Raw genomic sequence first — 16,227 nt, forward strand, 5'->3', positions numbered from 1 at the left:
GGGTTACTGTAAAGTCCTCCAGTTTATTTAATGCATCAAACAGAGAACCATGCACATTTTGGTTTCCCTCAATGAATCTTCTTAGCTCCCGGAAGTGAAAGATCGGGCTTTCGGGGTTTATGAAAAGCAATGCACAGTGACCGTTTTAACTGAGTACGGTAACTGTACTTTCGAGGTGAATGACACTCCAAGGGTTGTCAACCCGCACTGGGACCACTTTCTCCGAAAAGGAGATACAATGCATTCCTGTTTCCAGCCTCCAACCCCTATGGTCAGGTCAATTTGTTACAGTACTGGCTCGTTCCGCCTTTGCCACATTTCACTATAAAACTCATGTCCATTCTGGATTTTTTTCCTTCGAATTAAACAAAATTATATTCGAATAAAAGACGATATTTATACACTATTTCCATAGGAAATTCAAGGGGACAAAGGAAAACTTCGAAATAAAGAATAATTCGAATTAAAAACGTTCGAATTACACAAGTTTCACTGTATTATAATCTTGAGGAACTCTTGCATCAGTATCGTCCATTGCATTTAGTTGCGACGGTCCTTTACCTTCTGTAAGTCTGTGTGTTATATATTCAATATGAGAAGGTATGTACAAATGCTGTTTCGTAATTTTAATACTAGACTAATTATTAATTTCGGTTGAGAGAAGGAAAGTACGAAATAATTATAAGTGAAATTAAAAATAATGTTTCTGAATTACAAAATTTTTGTTCCTCAAAAAATGCTCTATTAAAATTTATACAAATCGACATCCCTATCATCCTCTGTACCCTTTGAGTTCTGAATATAGAATAAATGTAGAGGAGTAAGTTATATGGTTTCTTTTTAATTCGGTAAATTGGTTCCTTTCTGAAGAATATCGTTTTTAATATATTATAAAAATATCAATAAGTAATTTCAAGATATCAGGCCTACAGAATCTTTCTCTAGGGTCTTATAACTTTTATATCAATTAATGCTTTTATTTAAGAACACAATCACGTTTAATTTTGCGCAAGAAAATCTGTTCCTTTTTTCTTTCAAAATGAAACCTGTTTTTGGGAATATGTGCTCCGAAGGAACTGATGTTGCTGGTCGCGAGGCACTCGAGGACAAATCGCTTATTATTTAAAAAGCGCGTTTTTTTATCCTAGAACTGATACCTTTTGGTTGATTATGCAGAAAGCATTCGAATAATTTTCTTAATATTTCAAATAGCTTTAACAATAGCACAAATCGAGTAATTCATTCGAATAAGTTCAACACTAACTGTAATTCGTTTTTTCTCTTATGTTCAAAGACAAACGCCACTTTGTTTCCTAGATAATCGTAAAATAGAAGGATTTCAACCTTTCATTTTTATATTCGGGAGCTAAGAGCTTATTTACAGTTAACTGTCGGAGTAATAGTTTCTTAGAGTGCCAAAACAAATCTGTAAGTTAGAGTACTCGTAAGATAACGAATAATGTTAGTGGACGTTCTTGCAAACCTACATTAGATACTTATAGAATAATTATTAAGGGTTAAAAAAGGAAAAATACATTCTTCCCATCTAGATTTAACACTTTTCTTTACTGATTAACAGTAACTTCTTTACTGTGTTAACAATATAAATATAAAAATACCTGGCTGACTACTTTCGAGGTGATGTCCCTCATTGTCCGAAGCCTAGTGAATCTTGCGCTATCTTCTGGTTTCCTTTTGTGGTGGGGTGTGTTCATGATTGTGTCGAAAAGAGTGTATGTTTTGAAATTCAGTTGAGTGTTCAGGATATGCAATGGGTGTGTTTTTGTGTGTTTGTAAATTTCACATTATTCTAGAGTGTCAAGTTTTTGGGTTTTTAGCTGGATGTGTAATATTTTAATTTCAGTGTCTATGTTGCTGTAGTTGTGATTGGAGTTTCTGATGTATTCTGCGTAAGTTGAATTGTTGTGTAGTTTGGTTATGGCTGTGATATGTTCCTTGTAACGTGTTTGAAATGATCTTCTAATCTGTCCGATGTAGAAGTCGTTGCAACACAAGCACAAGAACAAAACAAATACATCACACTAACATACGAAAACAAGAACATATACAAGATTGCATCATATTTCAAGAAACTAAAACACAACATTGCATACAGAACACTAAACACACTACAAAAAAATCTTAACACACAGACAAGACACACACACACACACACACACACAAACACACAAGTACAACTTCACAGGCGTTGTGGATGTGTTACCGTAGTAGTGGATTTTCTGTACATTTTGAACTTATGCTTATTGTTTGTTTTTGATGTCTAAGAAATTTATGGATTTGTTATTTTCTATTTCTAGTGTGTAGTGTAGTTTTGGATAATATTTTGTTTATCTCTTTTGTAGGTTTTCAATCTGTCTTTTGTTTCCTTTGTATGGTATTAGTATGTCGTCTACGTATCTGTGCCAGTAAATGTAAGCTATTTTAGTATTTACATATAGGATTGCAAGAAGACAAATAAAAAATAACTTATTAATAAAACTATTATATCGTTAGGTTAAGAATGTTTAAAGTAAATGAACTAATAAATATGAGAGCTTAATTGACTTCTAATTGAATGCTATCATTCTATTATTGGCCCAATGGACCCGTATTTAAATTATTTAAATTCCCTGTGCTCGAATTTAAATGTCTAGTTTGGGGATGAATGTGCAGTTGCTGTAAAAATTTATAAAAGAAAAAGAAATGCACAAGATTTTAATGCAGAATTTATCAGAGGCTGTGCATGAAGTATGTACTTACTCAGACTTACTGGTGTGGTAAATATCGCGCGACCACAACTCGTCAAATGAGGCAATTATTGTGAATGAGCCACCGTTGTCGACTGTAATCACATACATTTCACGAGAGATGGCAGCACCATAAATGTCCAACTAAATGTACTAATAGTGCGTTTCACGAATAGAGAGGATTTCCTCGCTGGATATTTCAACCATTAGCAGATCAGTTTTGTAGGAGGGCGAAGGACTACCGAACGTTTCAAAAGAAGCTTCTTAATCCTGGTAGAACATTCGTGTATATATCATGTACTGTACTGCGTTGTCCATAACAACCACAGAATTAACTGGAATATTAGGTAAAGCTACTCCTGAAACCATTTTTTTTAAACGGTTGCTCTCCATTTCGTGATAATCCTTAGTTGAACGCGACTTGAACACCAGTAACCCATTTTTTACAAACCCTGTTCACTACCGACATGGAGTAGGCTACTACAGGGACATCATTTTATTTTTACTTCAATTTTTATTTTACCTGCGTTTCTAAATGTACTTGACTCCCACCCCTTTGATTAATGTCCTTGCTAACGTCAGTCACACAAACTTACGGCCGCTGTTGCTAGCAGTGAAACAAACAGTACAGAGTACAGTGTGTTTCAGAAATATCTTGCATTTTCTATAGAAGAAAAAGCTTTTATTATGGAAGTTTATTTTCACACAGGTACAGTGTGTAGCATAACTGAATTTATCTGTGTGGACTAAGCACAAGTGAAGATTAGAGTTATCGAAAGTACGGTACCTTATACTATGGTACGGTACTTAACAGCATTATTCAAACAAGAGTTTTGTTTTACTGTTTGTAGGTATGAAGGACGATGATGGAAACTGGAAGTGCAATATAACCGAATGTGAACAACAGTTTTTTTTTTCACAATTTCCTGATTATATCATTACGGAATATTTTCGTAGAAATGTTATTAATCTGGTAGATAAATTTAGAGTAACAGGCTGTACATACAGAAAGAAAGAAAAGTGTAAGATGGCCAACAAAGGTGACAGAAGATGCTAGAGAAAGGATGCAGCGAGGTCCTAATAAGTCGGTCAAGAAGTTAGCTGTAGAAATTGGGGTTTCTTACGGAAGTGCTCACAAAATTCTCAGGAATAAATTAGGCTAGTAATATGCTGAATAAAGTGGACATTACATAATGTATATAACCGCCTGAAGACTTGAGTTTGTGGAAAAAAAATTGTTACTATTCTACTGTTTTTTTGATAAAATACTGTAAAGTAATGACCAAACTGAAAATCGTAATACTATATTTCCCTGTAACATAAATGGATACACTACTTTTCTCTCCTCCTATAGCTAGTAAAATGATTTGTTTACATATTGCACTAGCAACTCCAAACTCGTGTAATGGAAGGGGGGTAACAGTGTTTCCGAGTATAGCCAGGTTAATGTTAAAAATGTTAGTAAAAATAAAGTGATGTCCCTGTATAATTCTGGAACGTTTACAATTCGGCGCTAACTGGTTAGTCATCACCAGGCAGCGAATTTTCGTTCCCAAACGTACAGCGGATCGAGTAGTTTCTTCTGATAGCTACATCTATTACGTCACGTGGATTCATAAGCAAGGTCGAATTGCAAGTAGGTACGCATGGGGTCATTAAATAACAATGATGTAATGTATTATAAATATGCCCCTGTAACGTCATATGACGTAGAAAGAACATCCTCTTAGTTTAAACAAATTTTATGTGATGTTTTTAAAAGATTTGGATTTCATAACCTTAGAATGTATGTTTTCATTCACTGCAATGGGATAGGTTTTGATAAACGAATTAATTATCTGTATTGTGTAAAATGTAAATATTACTAATTTGTATATTGATTTTTGTTATTATTATTTTGTCCCTGTAACTTCATGTGACGTAGGAAGATCATTTTCTTAGCTTAAACAATTTTTTACTGACAGTTATGGTAAAAGATACGAATTTCATAATCTCAGAATATATATGTTTTTCTTCACCGTAACGGAGTATGCTATTATATGCAATATATATTAGGCTATAGAACATAATAGTAAACATGATACACATTAACTATAAATACTCTATATATAATATATTTAATTAATTCATTTAACGAAATCAACTCTGTTACGGTGAACAAAAACATATACAGTATTCTGAGATTATGAAATTCATATCTTTTACTATAACTGTCAGTAAAAAATTTGTTTAAGCTGAGAAAATGTTCTTCCTACGTCATATGACGTTACAGGGGCATATTTATAATACATTACATCATTGTTATTTAATGACCCCATGCGTACCTGCTTGCAATTCGACCTTGCTTATGCATCCACGTGACGTAATAGATGTAGCTACCAGAAGAAACTACTCGATCCGTATGTTTGAGAACGGAAATGTGCTGCCTGGTCATCACTAATCGTCCATAGTTTACCTTTTGTCATGTTTATATTTATCCATGTTTCGCTGAGGAAGAAATATAGCACGTTTAGTTGATCTTATATCTTTATTTGCACAAAGAAACTGATTAGGCCTACGCAGCGTAACTACTGGGTGTTCATTTCAAAGTGTGTCATGACGTCACTGTTGTGAGTCAGCGATTTGAAGCGAGTTTCAGCTTTTATGTCAGAGAAGTTGCCTATTAATCAAGGCGTTCAATCTGAACGAGAACGTGTACGGTATAACTTGAACGTCGTAGCAACAGATGGGGGTCTGTACGGTCTGTGTGCTACCATAACCTCTTTCGAACTGTGTTTTGCGCGGGCAAGTCGTACGCAGGGTATTTGTTATCATCGGTTGCGTACGGCAACATTCCACAACACAAATCAAATGCTCCGTGTCCATGTTGACCGTCGAAGTTAATGTCAACAAATACGTAAGAAATCGTCTTACCCTCTCCCCATATCCCGACAGTAATAAAAAACCCACCTCAGTACATGTTTCCAAACAGTTCACATTCCTGCCACTACCGGCGTTACCGTACATATCAGTAAGTACTCTTCAGAATGAACGCCGTACTTGCTATGCAACTTCTCTGGCACATAGGTAATACACCTCTGCGGAAGTGTAGGAAGATTGAATTCTCTAGGCTCATCGACTAGCCACATGACGGCATATGGCGAGCCATGACACACTTTGAACTGAACACTCAGTATGTTCTTACGTTTCATCAAATCTTTTGCGCCATATTAATGTTCTTATAGCGGAAACCAATGTTTCTCATTATCCACGACAGAGATGATCGAGACGCAGGGAAAAACAACTTTCCTTTGCCACTTTTTAATGTCATTCAAACTTGCGATGCAACCTTCTCCATACAAACTTAAAATATTCATCCTCAATGCATAGCTGTCGAAATTATCTGTTTTATTTTTAGAACTATCCCGTGGCCGTTTTCTCGTTCGACTTTTCAATTCGCCTGCTTGTTTCTTTTCAAGAATTACTTTTCACCAATTCCGGTCGCTTTAATAGTTCATGCTTACATCCTAGATCATATATGTAACAGATAACTCCTCGCTACGTTAAAATCGGCAGCACTTTAAAGAGAACAACCGCCAGGACCGCCACCCGTCCGCCGTAAACGAACACGAGATGGCAGCACAGCCGCTAATGCAATTCAAATGGGTATTATGACATGACTCCTTATGTAACAACTAGATGGCAGCGTAGTAAACCTGACAAAAGTTGTTAACCTCAACGCCTATAACCCCGACATATCTGTTACATATATGATCTAGGCTTACACTTAGTGGCGGATATCACAGATTTACAGCACCTCGCATCGTCATATTCTGTCTGAAACTGTCTGAAAATACTCGTGAACCCGGCATGCAAGTTCTTTATTTTCGGAACGAATATGGTTCCCTCTTCCACCAATTAAATGAGGCACTATAATTAAGCATAAGATAAAAGTTACACTTAAAATTTCCATTGTTCAAAGTTCACAAACTACGATTCACGCAAACTGCTTGGAAACAGCGAACTGATAATGACTGTAGCACCTGTACGCAATAGAAACTACAGAAATATCAGTGACTTTATTTCCCTATACCTATCCTCCCTATACCAGCATCAGAAACAGTAATTTGAGGATTTTCCAGGAATATATCAAGCAGCCTCTAAAGCTGTCAAGGTCAACCCTCTCTATTCGTGAAACACACTTATACAGGCACATCATTTTATTTTTACTTCAATTTTTATTGTACCCGAGTTTTTTAATGTACTTCACTCCCACCCCTTCTAGGTACTAATGAAGTTTCAACTGTTCTCCAGACAGAATCAAGACCGCGTGTAGTAAACAGCACTGAGTTAGTGAGTATAGTACGTTCCAGAAATATGTTCGCGTTTTCCAATGACGAAAGAGCTTTCAATATTGAATCATATTTTCGCACAGGTACTGTCCGTTTGCCTACGTTGCATCCCGATTTCCCCCACCTGCTTCTGCAAACCCCTCTGTAAAAGATGGGCTGTCTTAGCTTTTTTCTGAAAACATTAATTTCTGTTAGGAATTGGACGTTTACGAAATATTATACAACTGTTTAAAATAGGCCCTAACTTAAATAAAAGGGCCTCGTTAAGTAATTAACTGTCACGTGATTTCCCCCCTTTCTACGATCCTGCGGCATAACCACTTGGACGGACAGTAGATAGCATGTCTGAGTAATTTTATCTGTGCGGGTCGGGCAGAAGTGAAGATTGAATTTACAGTACGTAAGGTACTCTTTTATAGAGTAGGTACAGAATTATTTCAACAGAGTTACTATTACGAAGGACGAAACTGGCAATTGGAGTTAGATGCAATAGTCTATAGTGCAATAATATGCACAAAAAAACTTAAGCCTCTATCGAAATGAACGTCCACCATTTTAAAAAATATGTTTAAATATACATATTATGATTGTTTTCATTTTAACTTCATTCTCTATATTGCACGCTAATGTGCTGTAGACAGTATAATGTACACTGCATAATGAATACGTTCGTATAGATAACTCAGTTCGTGATTAAAAACACTCATTGTTAATACAGTACTGCATTTTGATTAAACAAAAACCTAATGAAAATTATGGAACTCAAAATCGCGATATTTCCTAGTTTACGTAAATGGATGAACCACTTTTCTTCCCTCCTGTACTAGTAAAGTGATTTGTTTGTGTTTTATGCCAGTATCATCGAACTCCAGTTGTGGAAGGGGGTAGCGAACGGTGTTTCCGTTTCTCTAAAGTTATAGCCAGGTTAATATTAAAAATGTTAGTAAAAATAAAATGATGTCCCTGTAGTAGATTTTGACAGTCTGAGCTCTAAACCGACTCGATGCCACGTAAAAAAATTAATATTATAATATTCTCTAATATTAAATGTAAATAATCCTACTGTTTAGCCCAGAAAATTGGTAAATCTCTTCGAGCCTGTTGCCGGAAAAGTATGTTGAAGTGTTTAAGATCATAAAAACAATGGGTAGTGAGTTTTGACCCATTCTGAGTACAATTTACATATCAGCGACACAGCCGTGTGATTTACGAGAATACAATATCGACAGACCTAGATGTGATCTTTTGTTTGGCACCAAAATCAGGGCGCTAACACATCAGAGTAGCGAGATATAGGCCTACTGCACGAACATTTTCGAGCACGCCAAAAATGGCCGCCAATTGCCTCGGGCTCCCACCAAGTTCAGGCTCGCAGCATAGTAGTATACCCGATCGAACGAGACCACATTTATTTAAATCGTTTTATCAGTCATGAACTTATGGTGTCGGAATTGATCATCTTGCAAACGTTATATTGTTAAATTGCTGTTCCATCCTCCCTTAGAATAAAGCAGTGAAGTAAGCACAAATTCCAAATTTGTTTCCTAGCTATTCTTGAAATACAAAGAAACGAAGTTTTTTTTTTTCCTGAACATGGTTGATTATTTACAGATTACTTACTCAACTTAACTTTTTAGAGGACCAAAATCAGACCTGTAGGATAGATTACTCTTTACCGAACCATTAACGCTATATAGTGAAGGTTCTTGCAACTTCGCATTATGGTCTGTTCCAGGGATCTGTAGAGTAGAAAGACGAAACAAGACCTCTGCGCAGGTGGTATGTCGGAGGACTAGGACCAATGAGACATTGGTTGAACAAAGCTAGCCATGGCTTGTAGGGAGAGGATCATTTCTGTCTGAACTCTCTACCACGAGCATCTTACCCTTAGCGGCCTCGAGCTGATGCTGCCCGCAATACACTCCGGCACAGATAGACTCCGTCCCCATATGCGCAAAGTTACTCTACAGATTCCTGGGACGGACCATAATATAATAGAGCAGTCAAGGCACAAAGAACCAATAAATACTTTGCTGCAACCCATCAAGAGAATAGGATATTTTGAACAATTGGAGAGGTAATTAATATTATTTCTTACATGCTAATATGACTTACACCTTCATCTTGTGCAGCTTACCTCTGAATTGATAATTATATCTCCTTTACTGTAGTATAGGGAGGTGGGTACACTGATATTCTTTAGGTTGTAGTCTGGGGCTTCAGACTGACCGTACACTTCCATGTTCTTCGCAGATCCATAATCGAATTCAGAGAATTTGCCTGAGGAACAGAAAGAACTTTAATAGGAGCGTGGCTTATAAACAGAAAAAAAGATATAGTAGTAATAATAATAATAATAATAGTAATAATAATAGTAATAGTAATAATTTATTATTGCTACTCCTATTATTATTATTATTATTATTATTATTATTATTATTATTATTATTATTTATTACCTACTGATACTTACATTCTTGCAAAATGATATTTACCGTATCTCCCTCTATAGCTACTGTACATGTATACAAGATGTTTCAAAAGTATAGCTACAAATTGCAGGGTTGGCTAGAGGGCAACGAAACAAGGAAAAAAGTCTTAACAAACAAAGGTCCGGAAATCAACACTTACCGAGATATGATGTCATCACTGTGGCCACCAACTTAACATATATTTGCAACTTCATTTATTACCTGGCATAATTAATGGCTGTGCGTACCTCCAACATGATCCACACGATCTTTTGGATGATGTGCCTCTTTGGGAAAGGCAGCTGTTGTGGTACGTGAACGATGGAGCACAGGCTTACTTACATTTGAATATTCGAGAATTCTTGAACACAAGCTCCCATAACAGGTGAATCGGCCATGGCTTAACATCATGGCCTTCCAGGTCCTCCGACTTCAATCTTCTGGATTTTTTGTTTGGGGATATTTGAAATGTATTGTGTATTCCGATCCTGTTGATAATGTTCATGGACTCCGGGAACGTATTGTCAATTGTTTTATGGCATTAGTGACATGCCATTGATATTCGAACGAATACGGTTGTCGACGAGGAAAAGTGCTCATGTCTACCATATCATGAACGATGATCATATTGAGCACATATTATAACGCTCTCTTACTTCAGTGCACATTGGATCCTGTGTTACCCCAGAGCATCTGCACTGGCGAGACATAATAAAACCCCATAGGCTAGATTTCGGAAACTTCTGGTTTCAGGACCTTTGTTTATTATGACTTTTGCCTTGTTTCACTACTTTCTACTCGCCCCTGCTGTTTGTACCTATACTTTTGAAACATTCTGTGCATTATATACAAGATGGAAGTGAAATAACCCTGCAGATTTTTCAGCGAATAGATCATGTTGCATGTAATAAAAAACCGTAATACAATATTGGTGGAAAGTTCATAGTTTTCTCAGAAAGAAATTGTTTTTTCCCAAATGTTTAACTCCCTCTTATTCGGTAACTATTGCGAATTAGATCGTGATTTGTGTCCATATGATAGAAAATCAAATAAAGAATCATTTATGCCTCTGTAGCGTTTCAATAACGTGAGCGGTTTTCGTATAAATTTAATTTAAAAGCCACTAATTTCAAATCACTGAACGATGCAATCCGCATTGTGACGTTGTAACTAAAGGGAGCGCGAGGCAGTACACGTTCGCTGAGTTTGTTGACCTCTTACATCTATATTGCGATTCAAAAGGAGACTTGTGGCTTAGTGAATAAACGTCAGCACCGTTCGGGTCCCAGTGCCGGAGAGAATTTTTCTCTGTTCCACCCAATCTTCATCATATAGTAACGCAGAATACCTGCACGGAAATATCATGTGTACTTCGGTACATCATAGCACCCCTTCACAGTCGAAGGAAACAGTGGCCATGACCTTCCCTGCTGATGGAACAACTTTAAATTTTTTTCGCACGGGCGAGGATGTGTCTCCATTCCGTAAACGCCCTCTTTGTTTCAGGTGTTAAATGATTCACCTATAAGTCATCACCCGTAATGATGCGACTTAAGCCGGCAACTGTACAGTACAGGATAACTAGCGCCACTCTTTTGTCAGTTTTTTTCACGAATCTCTTTGACCGTTACATTACAAATCAGTACACGTCAGCGAGCACAGCCTGCATCACATAGTCACACAATGGGTCAGAACACAAATCTAACTGGACAAAATTAATAACCTCTCATCCCGGGCCAGGTCGATGGCATTTAAGTGTGCTTAAATGCGACAGGCTCATGTCAGTAAATTTACTGACATGTAAAAGAACTCCTGCGGGACAAAATTCCAGCACACCTACGACGCTGATGTAACTTGGGCAGTTGAAGCGTCGTTACATAAAACATAACATTTAACTATAACTTCTCTCTTATATAACAGATTTGTATTAAATTTTATACAGGAGTTACAGGTAGCATATATTTTTTGTGTACAAACTCCAATTAAATTTCCATAAGAGGAACTACCCCCTTGCAGGGGTGCATTTACGTAAAATTAATAACCCTTCTGTATAACATATTTATATTAAACTTTATATAGGTAGTGGCGACTCGTGATATTTTTTGAATGTAGGATATGAGATTGATGACTGATGACCAAGACAGAAGCTAATAATAATAATAATAATAATAATAATAATAATAATAATAATAATAATAATAATAATAGGATAATAATAATAATAATAATAATAATAATACTAATAATATAATAGAGCATGCAAAATTAATTTCTTGCTACAGTTAAATTCTTCTAAATGATCAAATAGAACTTAGATATTCTTTCGGCAGTTCTCTCATCTGAAAGTCCTGCTAATTCTGTGTTTTATTATAGCTTATTTTATTAATTGTTAAGTAATTTTGTTTTTTTTTATTCATTTTATTTTTTATATTATATGATTTTAAATTATTTATTATTTCGTTTATTCTATTGTTTAAAAATAACCAGGAGGCTACAAGGGTACTTGAAAATTCGTATTATAGTCTGTGATAGGGTTTCTATTCCATCACTCGGAAAGAAGGGTCGTAATATAGGATACACGGCCACATCCTCAAATGCGGTTAAAATCAAGCCATACCACGCCTTCCGCACTCACCCCTGTCCATAACTTCTTCACTGTTAGAGAAAACAGTTTGCTGTAGGATATTTGGATGGTTCCTCGGAAAGTATTCCTATGGTCTGAGATGTGCAGTGGCGACAACTCACGACAGAAAGTTCAAGTTTGAAGAAAATTATTACGTCGGGACGCATTAAAAATCGAAATCTGTAATTAAAATGTTTTCTGTCCTTAGAGGCACGAAATTAAACTGTAGGATCATTCTCATATACTTAATGGAGAAATCGCTACTGGTATAGGGGTTACATGTAGCGTATATTTTGTGTACAAAATCTGATTACTTTTCTATAAGAGAAACTATCCCTTTATAGGGGGTGAATTTAGAAAAAAATTATTTCTCTACTACCTAAAGAATTTTTTTTTATAAAACTTTCAACTTTACAGTAGTTTCAGGTAATATATTTTTCTGTGCGAACTCTCATTACGTTTATGTAAGAGGCATTGCTCTTTTATATGAGGTGGTTTTAGAGAAAATTACTAAATTCTCTCCTACATAGCAGCTTTTTATGAAACTGAGCGTAGTATCTTCCTTTGCAACACTTGGTTCAATTACATCAAGTAAGTGCTGGAAATCTGTAGAAGATATTCTAATAAATTTTTATATTGACCACTGATTTCTTGATTTTTCAGGATATTCCATAAGTTCGATGCACCATTAACACTTCTGTCTCTATATTCTTCTGAGTCTTGAGAGATTTGTTGTTTTATTTTTAAAGTTCAATATAATTCTACACTTCAAGAAATAACTCACTACTGACAAGAGGAAAAATCCTGAAAAAATTCTGCGCAGGTTACAGTTAGGCCACAAATGCAGGTCCCTGCACATACATCTTATATCATAGTCATGTATGACAGCGGTGGCGAAAATGTAATCGTGCGCCGAGCCTCTGTGTAACCTGCAACGTGCATAGCACCTATGGACACCCGAAGGGGAAGTGAAGAAACTGTCTGACCTATTAACGGATTTTCATTTTCCTTATGTCAAGCACTTAACCCATGACTGCATAGCGTCCTAAAAATGGGACTTGCGTAAAATACTCATTTCTATGGAACTTTTTCTTGTTGGTACATTTGGAGGCATTGTTTAGAAGGTAAATTATTATATTGTATTATAGTGTTGCAGTGTTTGAATTCCGCGCGAACATTTGTTCATACCTGCTAATTTTTTACAAGATGGCAGGTTAACAGTATTTCGTGACGCACCGCGGGTAAGTTTATTCTTAGTTACTCTGTAATGGTGGTACAGAAATCTGATTTTTATTTTCGCAAAATGAGTTGAATACTTCAGTTTTCATGTGGTATATAACAACAATATATTTTTCTTATATGTTGCTAGTTACAAGGTGAAATAATGTGCCGTCCTAAAAATAGGACGCCATGCAGTGTGCACTCCTGTAGTATTCTTCATAATATGTGTATGGTTTCCATTACATTGTTTTATTTCCAGTCTAACCGTGAGTGAAATTCTGGGGTTAATGGAAAATCAAAATAATAATAATGAGAGTCTAATATATGTGACCCCTCCAGAAGATTTTCATGATACAAATAAATACAGTGATAAATCGGACTACGAGCATGAGGCTTATTCGAATAATCTTGGCGGTAAAATGCTACTTATTAAAGTGGAATTAAAAAAAAAAAAACGTAATGATGATGATGATGATGATGAAGATGACATTGTTGATGAAAGCATGCCAGGGTCTTCTGACATAAAGCTGCAACAAATAATTTTGAAAGTACTTACTTACTTACTTACTTACAAATGGCTTTTAAGGAACCCGAAGGTTCATTGCCGCCCTCACATAAGCCCGCCATCGGTCCCTATCCTGTGCAAGATTAATCCAGTCTCTATCATCATACCCCACCTCCCTCAAATCCATTTTAATATTATCCTCCCATCTACGTCTCGGCCTCCCTAAAGGTCTTTTTCCCTCCAGTCTCCCAACTAACACTCTATATGCATTTCTGGATTCGCCCATACGTGCTACATGCCCTGCCCATCTCAAACGTCTGGATTTAATGTTCCTAATTATGTCAGGTGAAGAATACAATGCGTGCAGTTCTGTGTTGTGTAACTTTCTCCATTCTCCTGTAACTTCATCCCGCTTAGCCCCAAATATTTTCCTTAGCACCTTATTCTCAAACACCCTGAACCTATGTTCCTCTCTCAGAGTGAGAGTCCAAGTTTCACAACCATACAGAAGAACCGGTAATATAACTGTTTTATAAATTCTAACTTTCAAATTTTTGGACAGCAGACTGGATGATAAGAGCTTCTCAACCGAATAATAACAGGCATTTCCCATATTTATTCTGCGTTTAATTTCCTCCCGAGTGTCATTTATATTTGTTACTGTTGCTCCAAGATATTTGAATTTTTCCACCTCTTCGAAGGATAAATCTCTAATTTTTATATTTCCATTTCGTACAATATTCTGGTCACGAGACATAATCATATACTTTGTCTTTTCGGGATTTACTTCCAAACCGATCGCTCTACTTGCTTCAAGCAAAATTTCCGTGTTTTCCTTAATCGTTAGTGTATTTTCTCCTAACATATTCACGTCATCCGCATAGACAAGAAGCTGATGTAACCCGTTCAATTCCAAACCCTGCCTGTTATCCTGAACTTTCCTAATGACATATTCTAGATCGAAGTTAAAAAGTAAAGGTGATAGTGCATCTCCCTGCTTTAGCCCGCAGTGAATTGGAAAAGCATCAGATAGAAACTGACCTATACGGACTCTGCTGTATGTTTCACTGAGACACATTTTAATTAATCGAACTAGTTTCTTGGGAATACCAAATTCAATAAGAATATCATATAATACTTCCTTCTTAATCGAGTCATAAGCCTTTTTGAAATCTATGAATAACTGATGTACTGTACCCTTATACTCCCATTTTTTCTCCATTATCTGTCGAATACAAAAAATCTGATCAATAGTCGATCTATTACGCCGAAAACCGCACTGATGATCCCCAATAATTTCATCTACGTACGGAGTTAATCTTCTCAAAAGAATATTGGACAAAATTTTGTACGACGTCAACAAAAGTGATATTCCTCGAAAGTTACCACAGTTGGTTTTGTCCCCCTTTTTAAAAATAGGTACAATTATGGACTCCTTCCATTGTTCTGGTACAATTTCCTTTTCCCAAATAGCAAGTACAAGTTTATAAATTTCGCTATATAATGCACTCCCACCCTCTTGTATTAATTCTGTTGGAATTTGATCGATACCTGGAGACTTGTACTTTTTCAGATTTTCTATCGCAATTTCGACTTCTGAAAGCGTGGGTTCGGGTATAAATGGCTCAGCAGTTTGTATTTCAGTTTCGTCCCGATCATTTCTATTTGGCCTATGTACATTTAGTAGTTGCGCAAAATAGTTTTTCCATCTGTTTAGGATTGATGGAGAGTCTGCAAGCAAGTCACCATTCTCATCCTTGATCACGTTTACCCTTGGCTGATATCCGTTCTTAAATTCCTTTATACCCTTATATAAATCTCGAATGTTTTTATTCTTACTATTTGTTTCTACCTCATTCAGTTTTTCCTTCAAGTAACCTCTCTTTTTATTCCTAAGTATACGACTTGCTTCCCGTCTTTCATTGAAATAATTATCTCTCTTCTCCTCAACTGGATCCTGTAAGAATTTCAATTTTGCCTGTTTCCTTCTTTCTACTACCATGCAACAATCTTCATCAAACCACGGTTTCTTTTTCTTAGTTTCATTATAACCTATGCTCTGCTCAGCTGCAATTTTGATACTATCTCTGATATTTTCCCACACGCTATTAACATCTAATTCTTTCTCAACTTCGTCGGAACTTTCTAAAGTGGCAAACCTATTCGAAATTTCGACCTGATAATTTTGCTTAGCTTCCTCGTCCTTTAATTTCAAAATATTGAATTTAGTAATATTAACTTGTTGCTCTACTCGCTTGGCTACTGATAATCTTTCTCTTAATTCTCCAATCACCAAATAATGGTCAGAATTACAGTCTGCACCCCTGAA

At 36.2% G+C, this 16,227-nt stretch overlaps 1 protein-coding gene across 1 annotated transcript in view; it reads right to left on the reverse strand.

Annotated features, from left to right (window-relative positions):
- LOC138696072 (lysosomal acid lipase/cholesteryl ester hydrolase-like) overlaps positions 1–16,227 on the reverse strand; it is a 47,465-nt gene that overhangs the window by 7,034 nt on the left and 24,204 nt on the right. The window contains exon 7 of the mRNA XM_069820597.1: positions 9,216–9,358. Coding sequence (XP_069676698.1) covers positions 9,216–9,358 — 143 coding nt within the window. The remainder of the gene's footprint in view (positions 1–9,215; positions 9,359–16,227) is intronic.

Source organism: Periplaneta americana, chromosome 3 (genome assembly GCF_040183065.1).
Source record: "Periplaneta americana isolate PAMFEO1 chromosome 3, P.americana_PAMFEO1_priV1, whole genome shotgun sequence".
Taxonomy (NCBI): Eukaryota; Metazoa; Arthropoda; class Insecta; order Blattodea; family Blattidae; genus Periplaneta; species Periplaneta americana.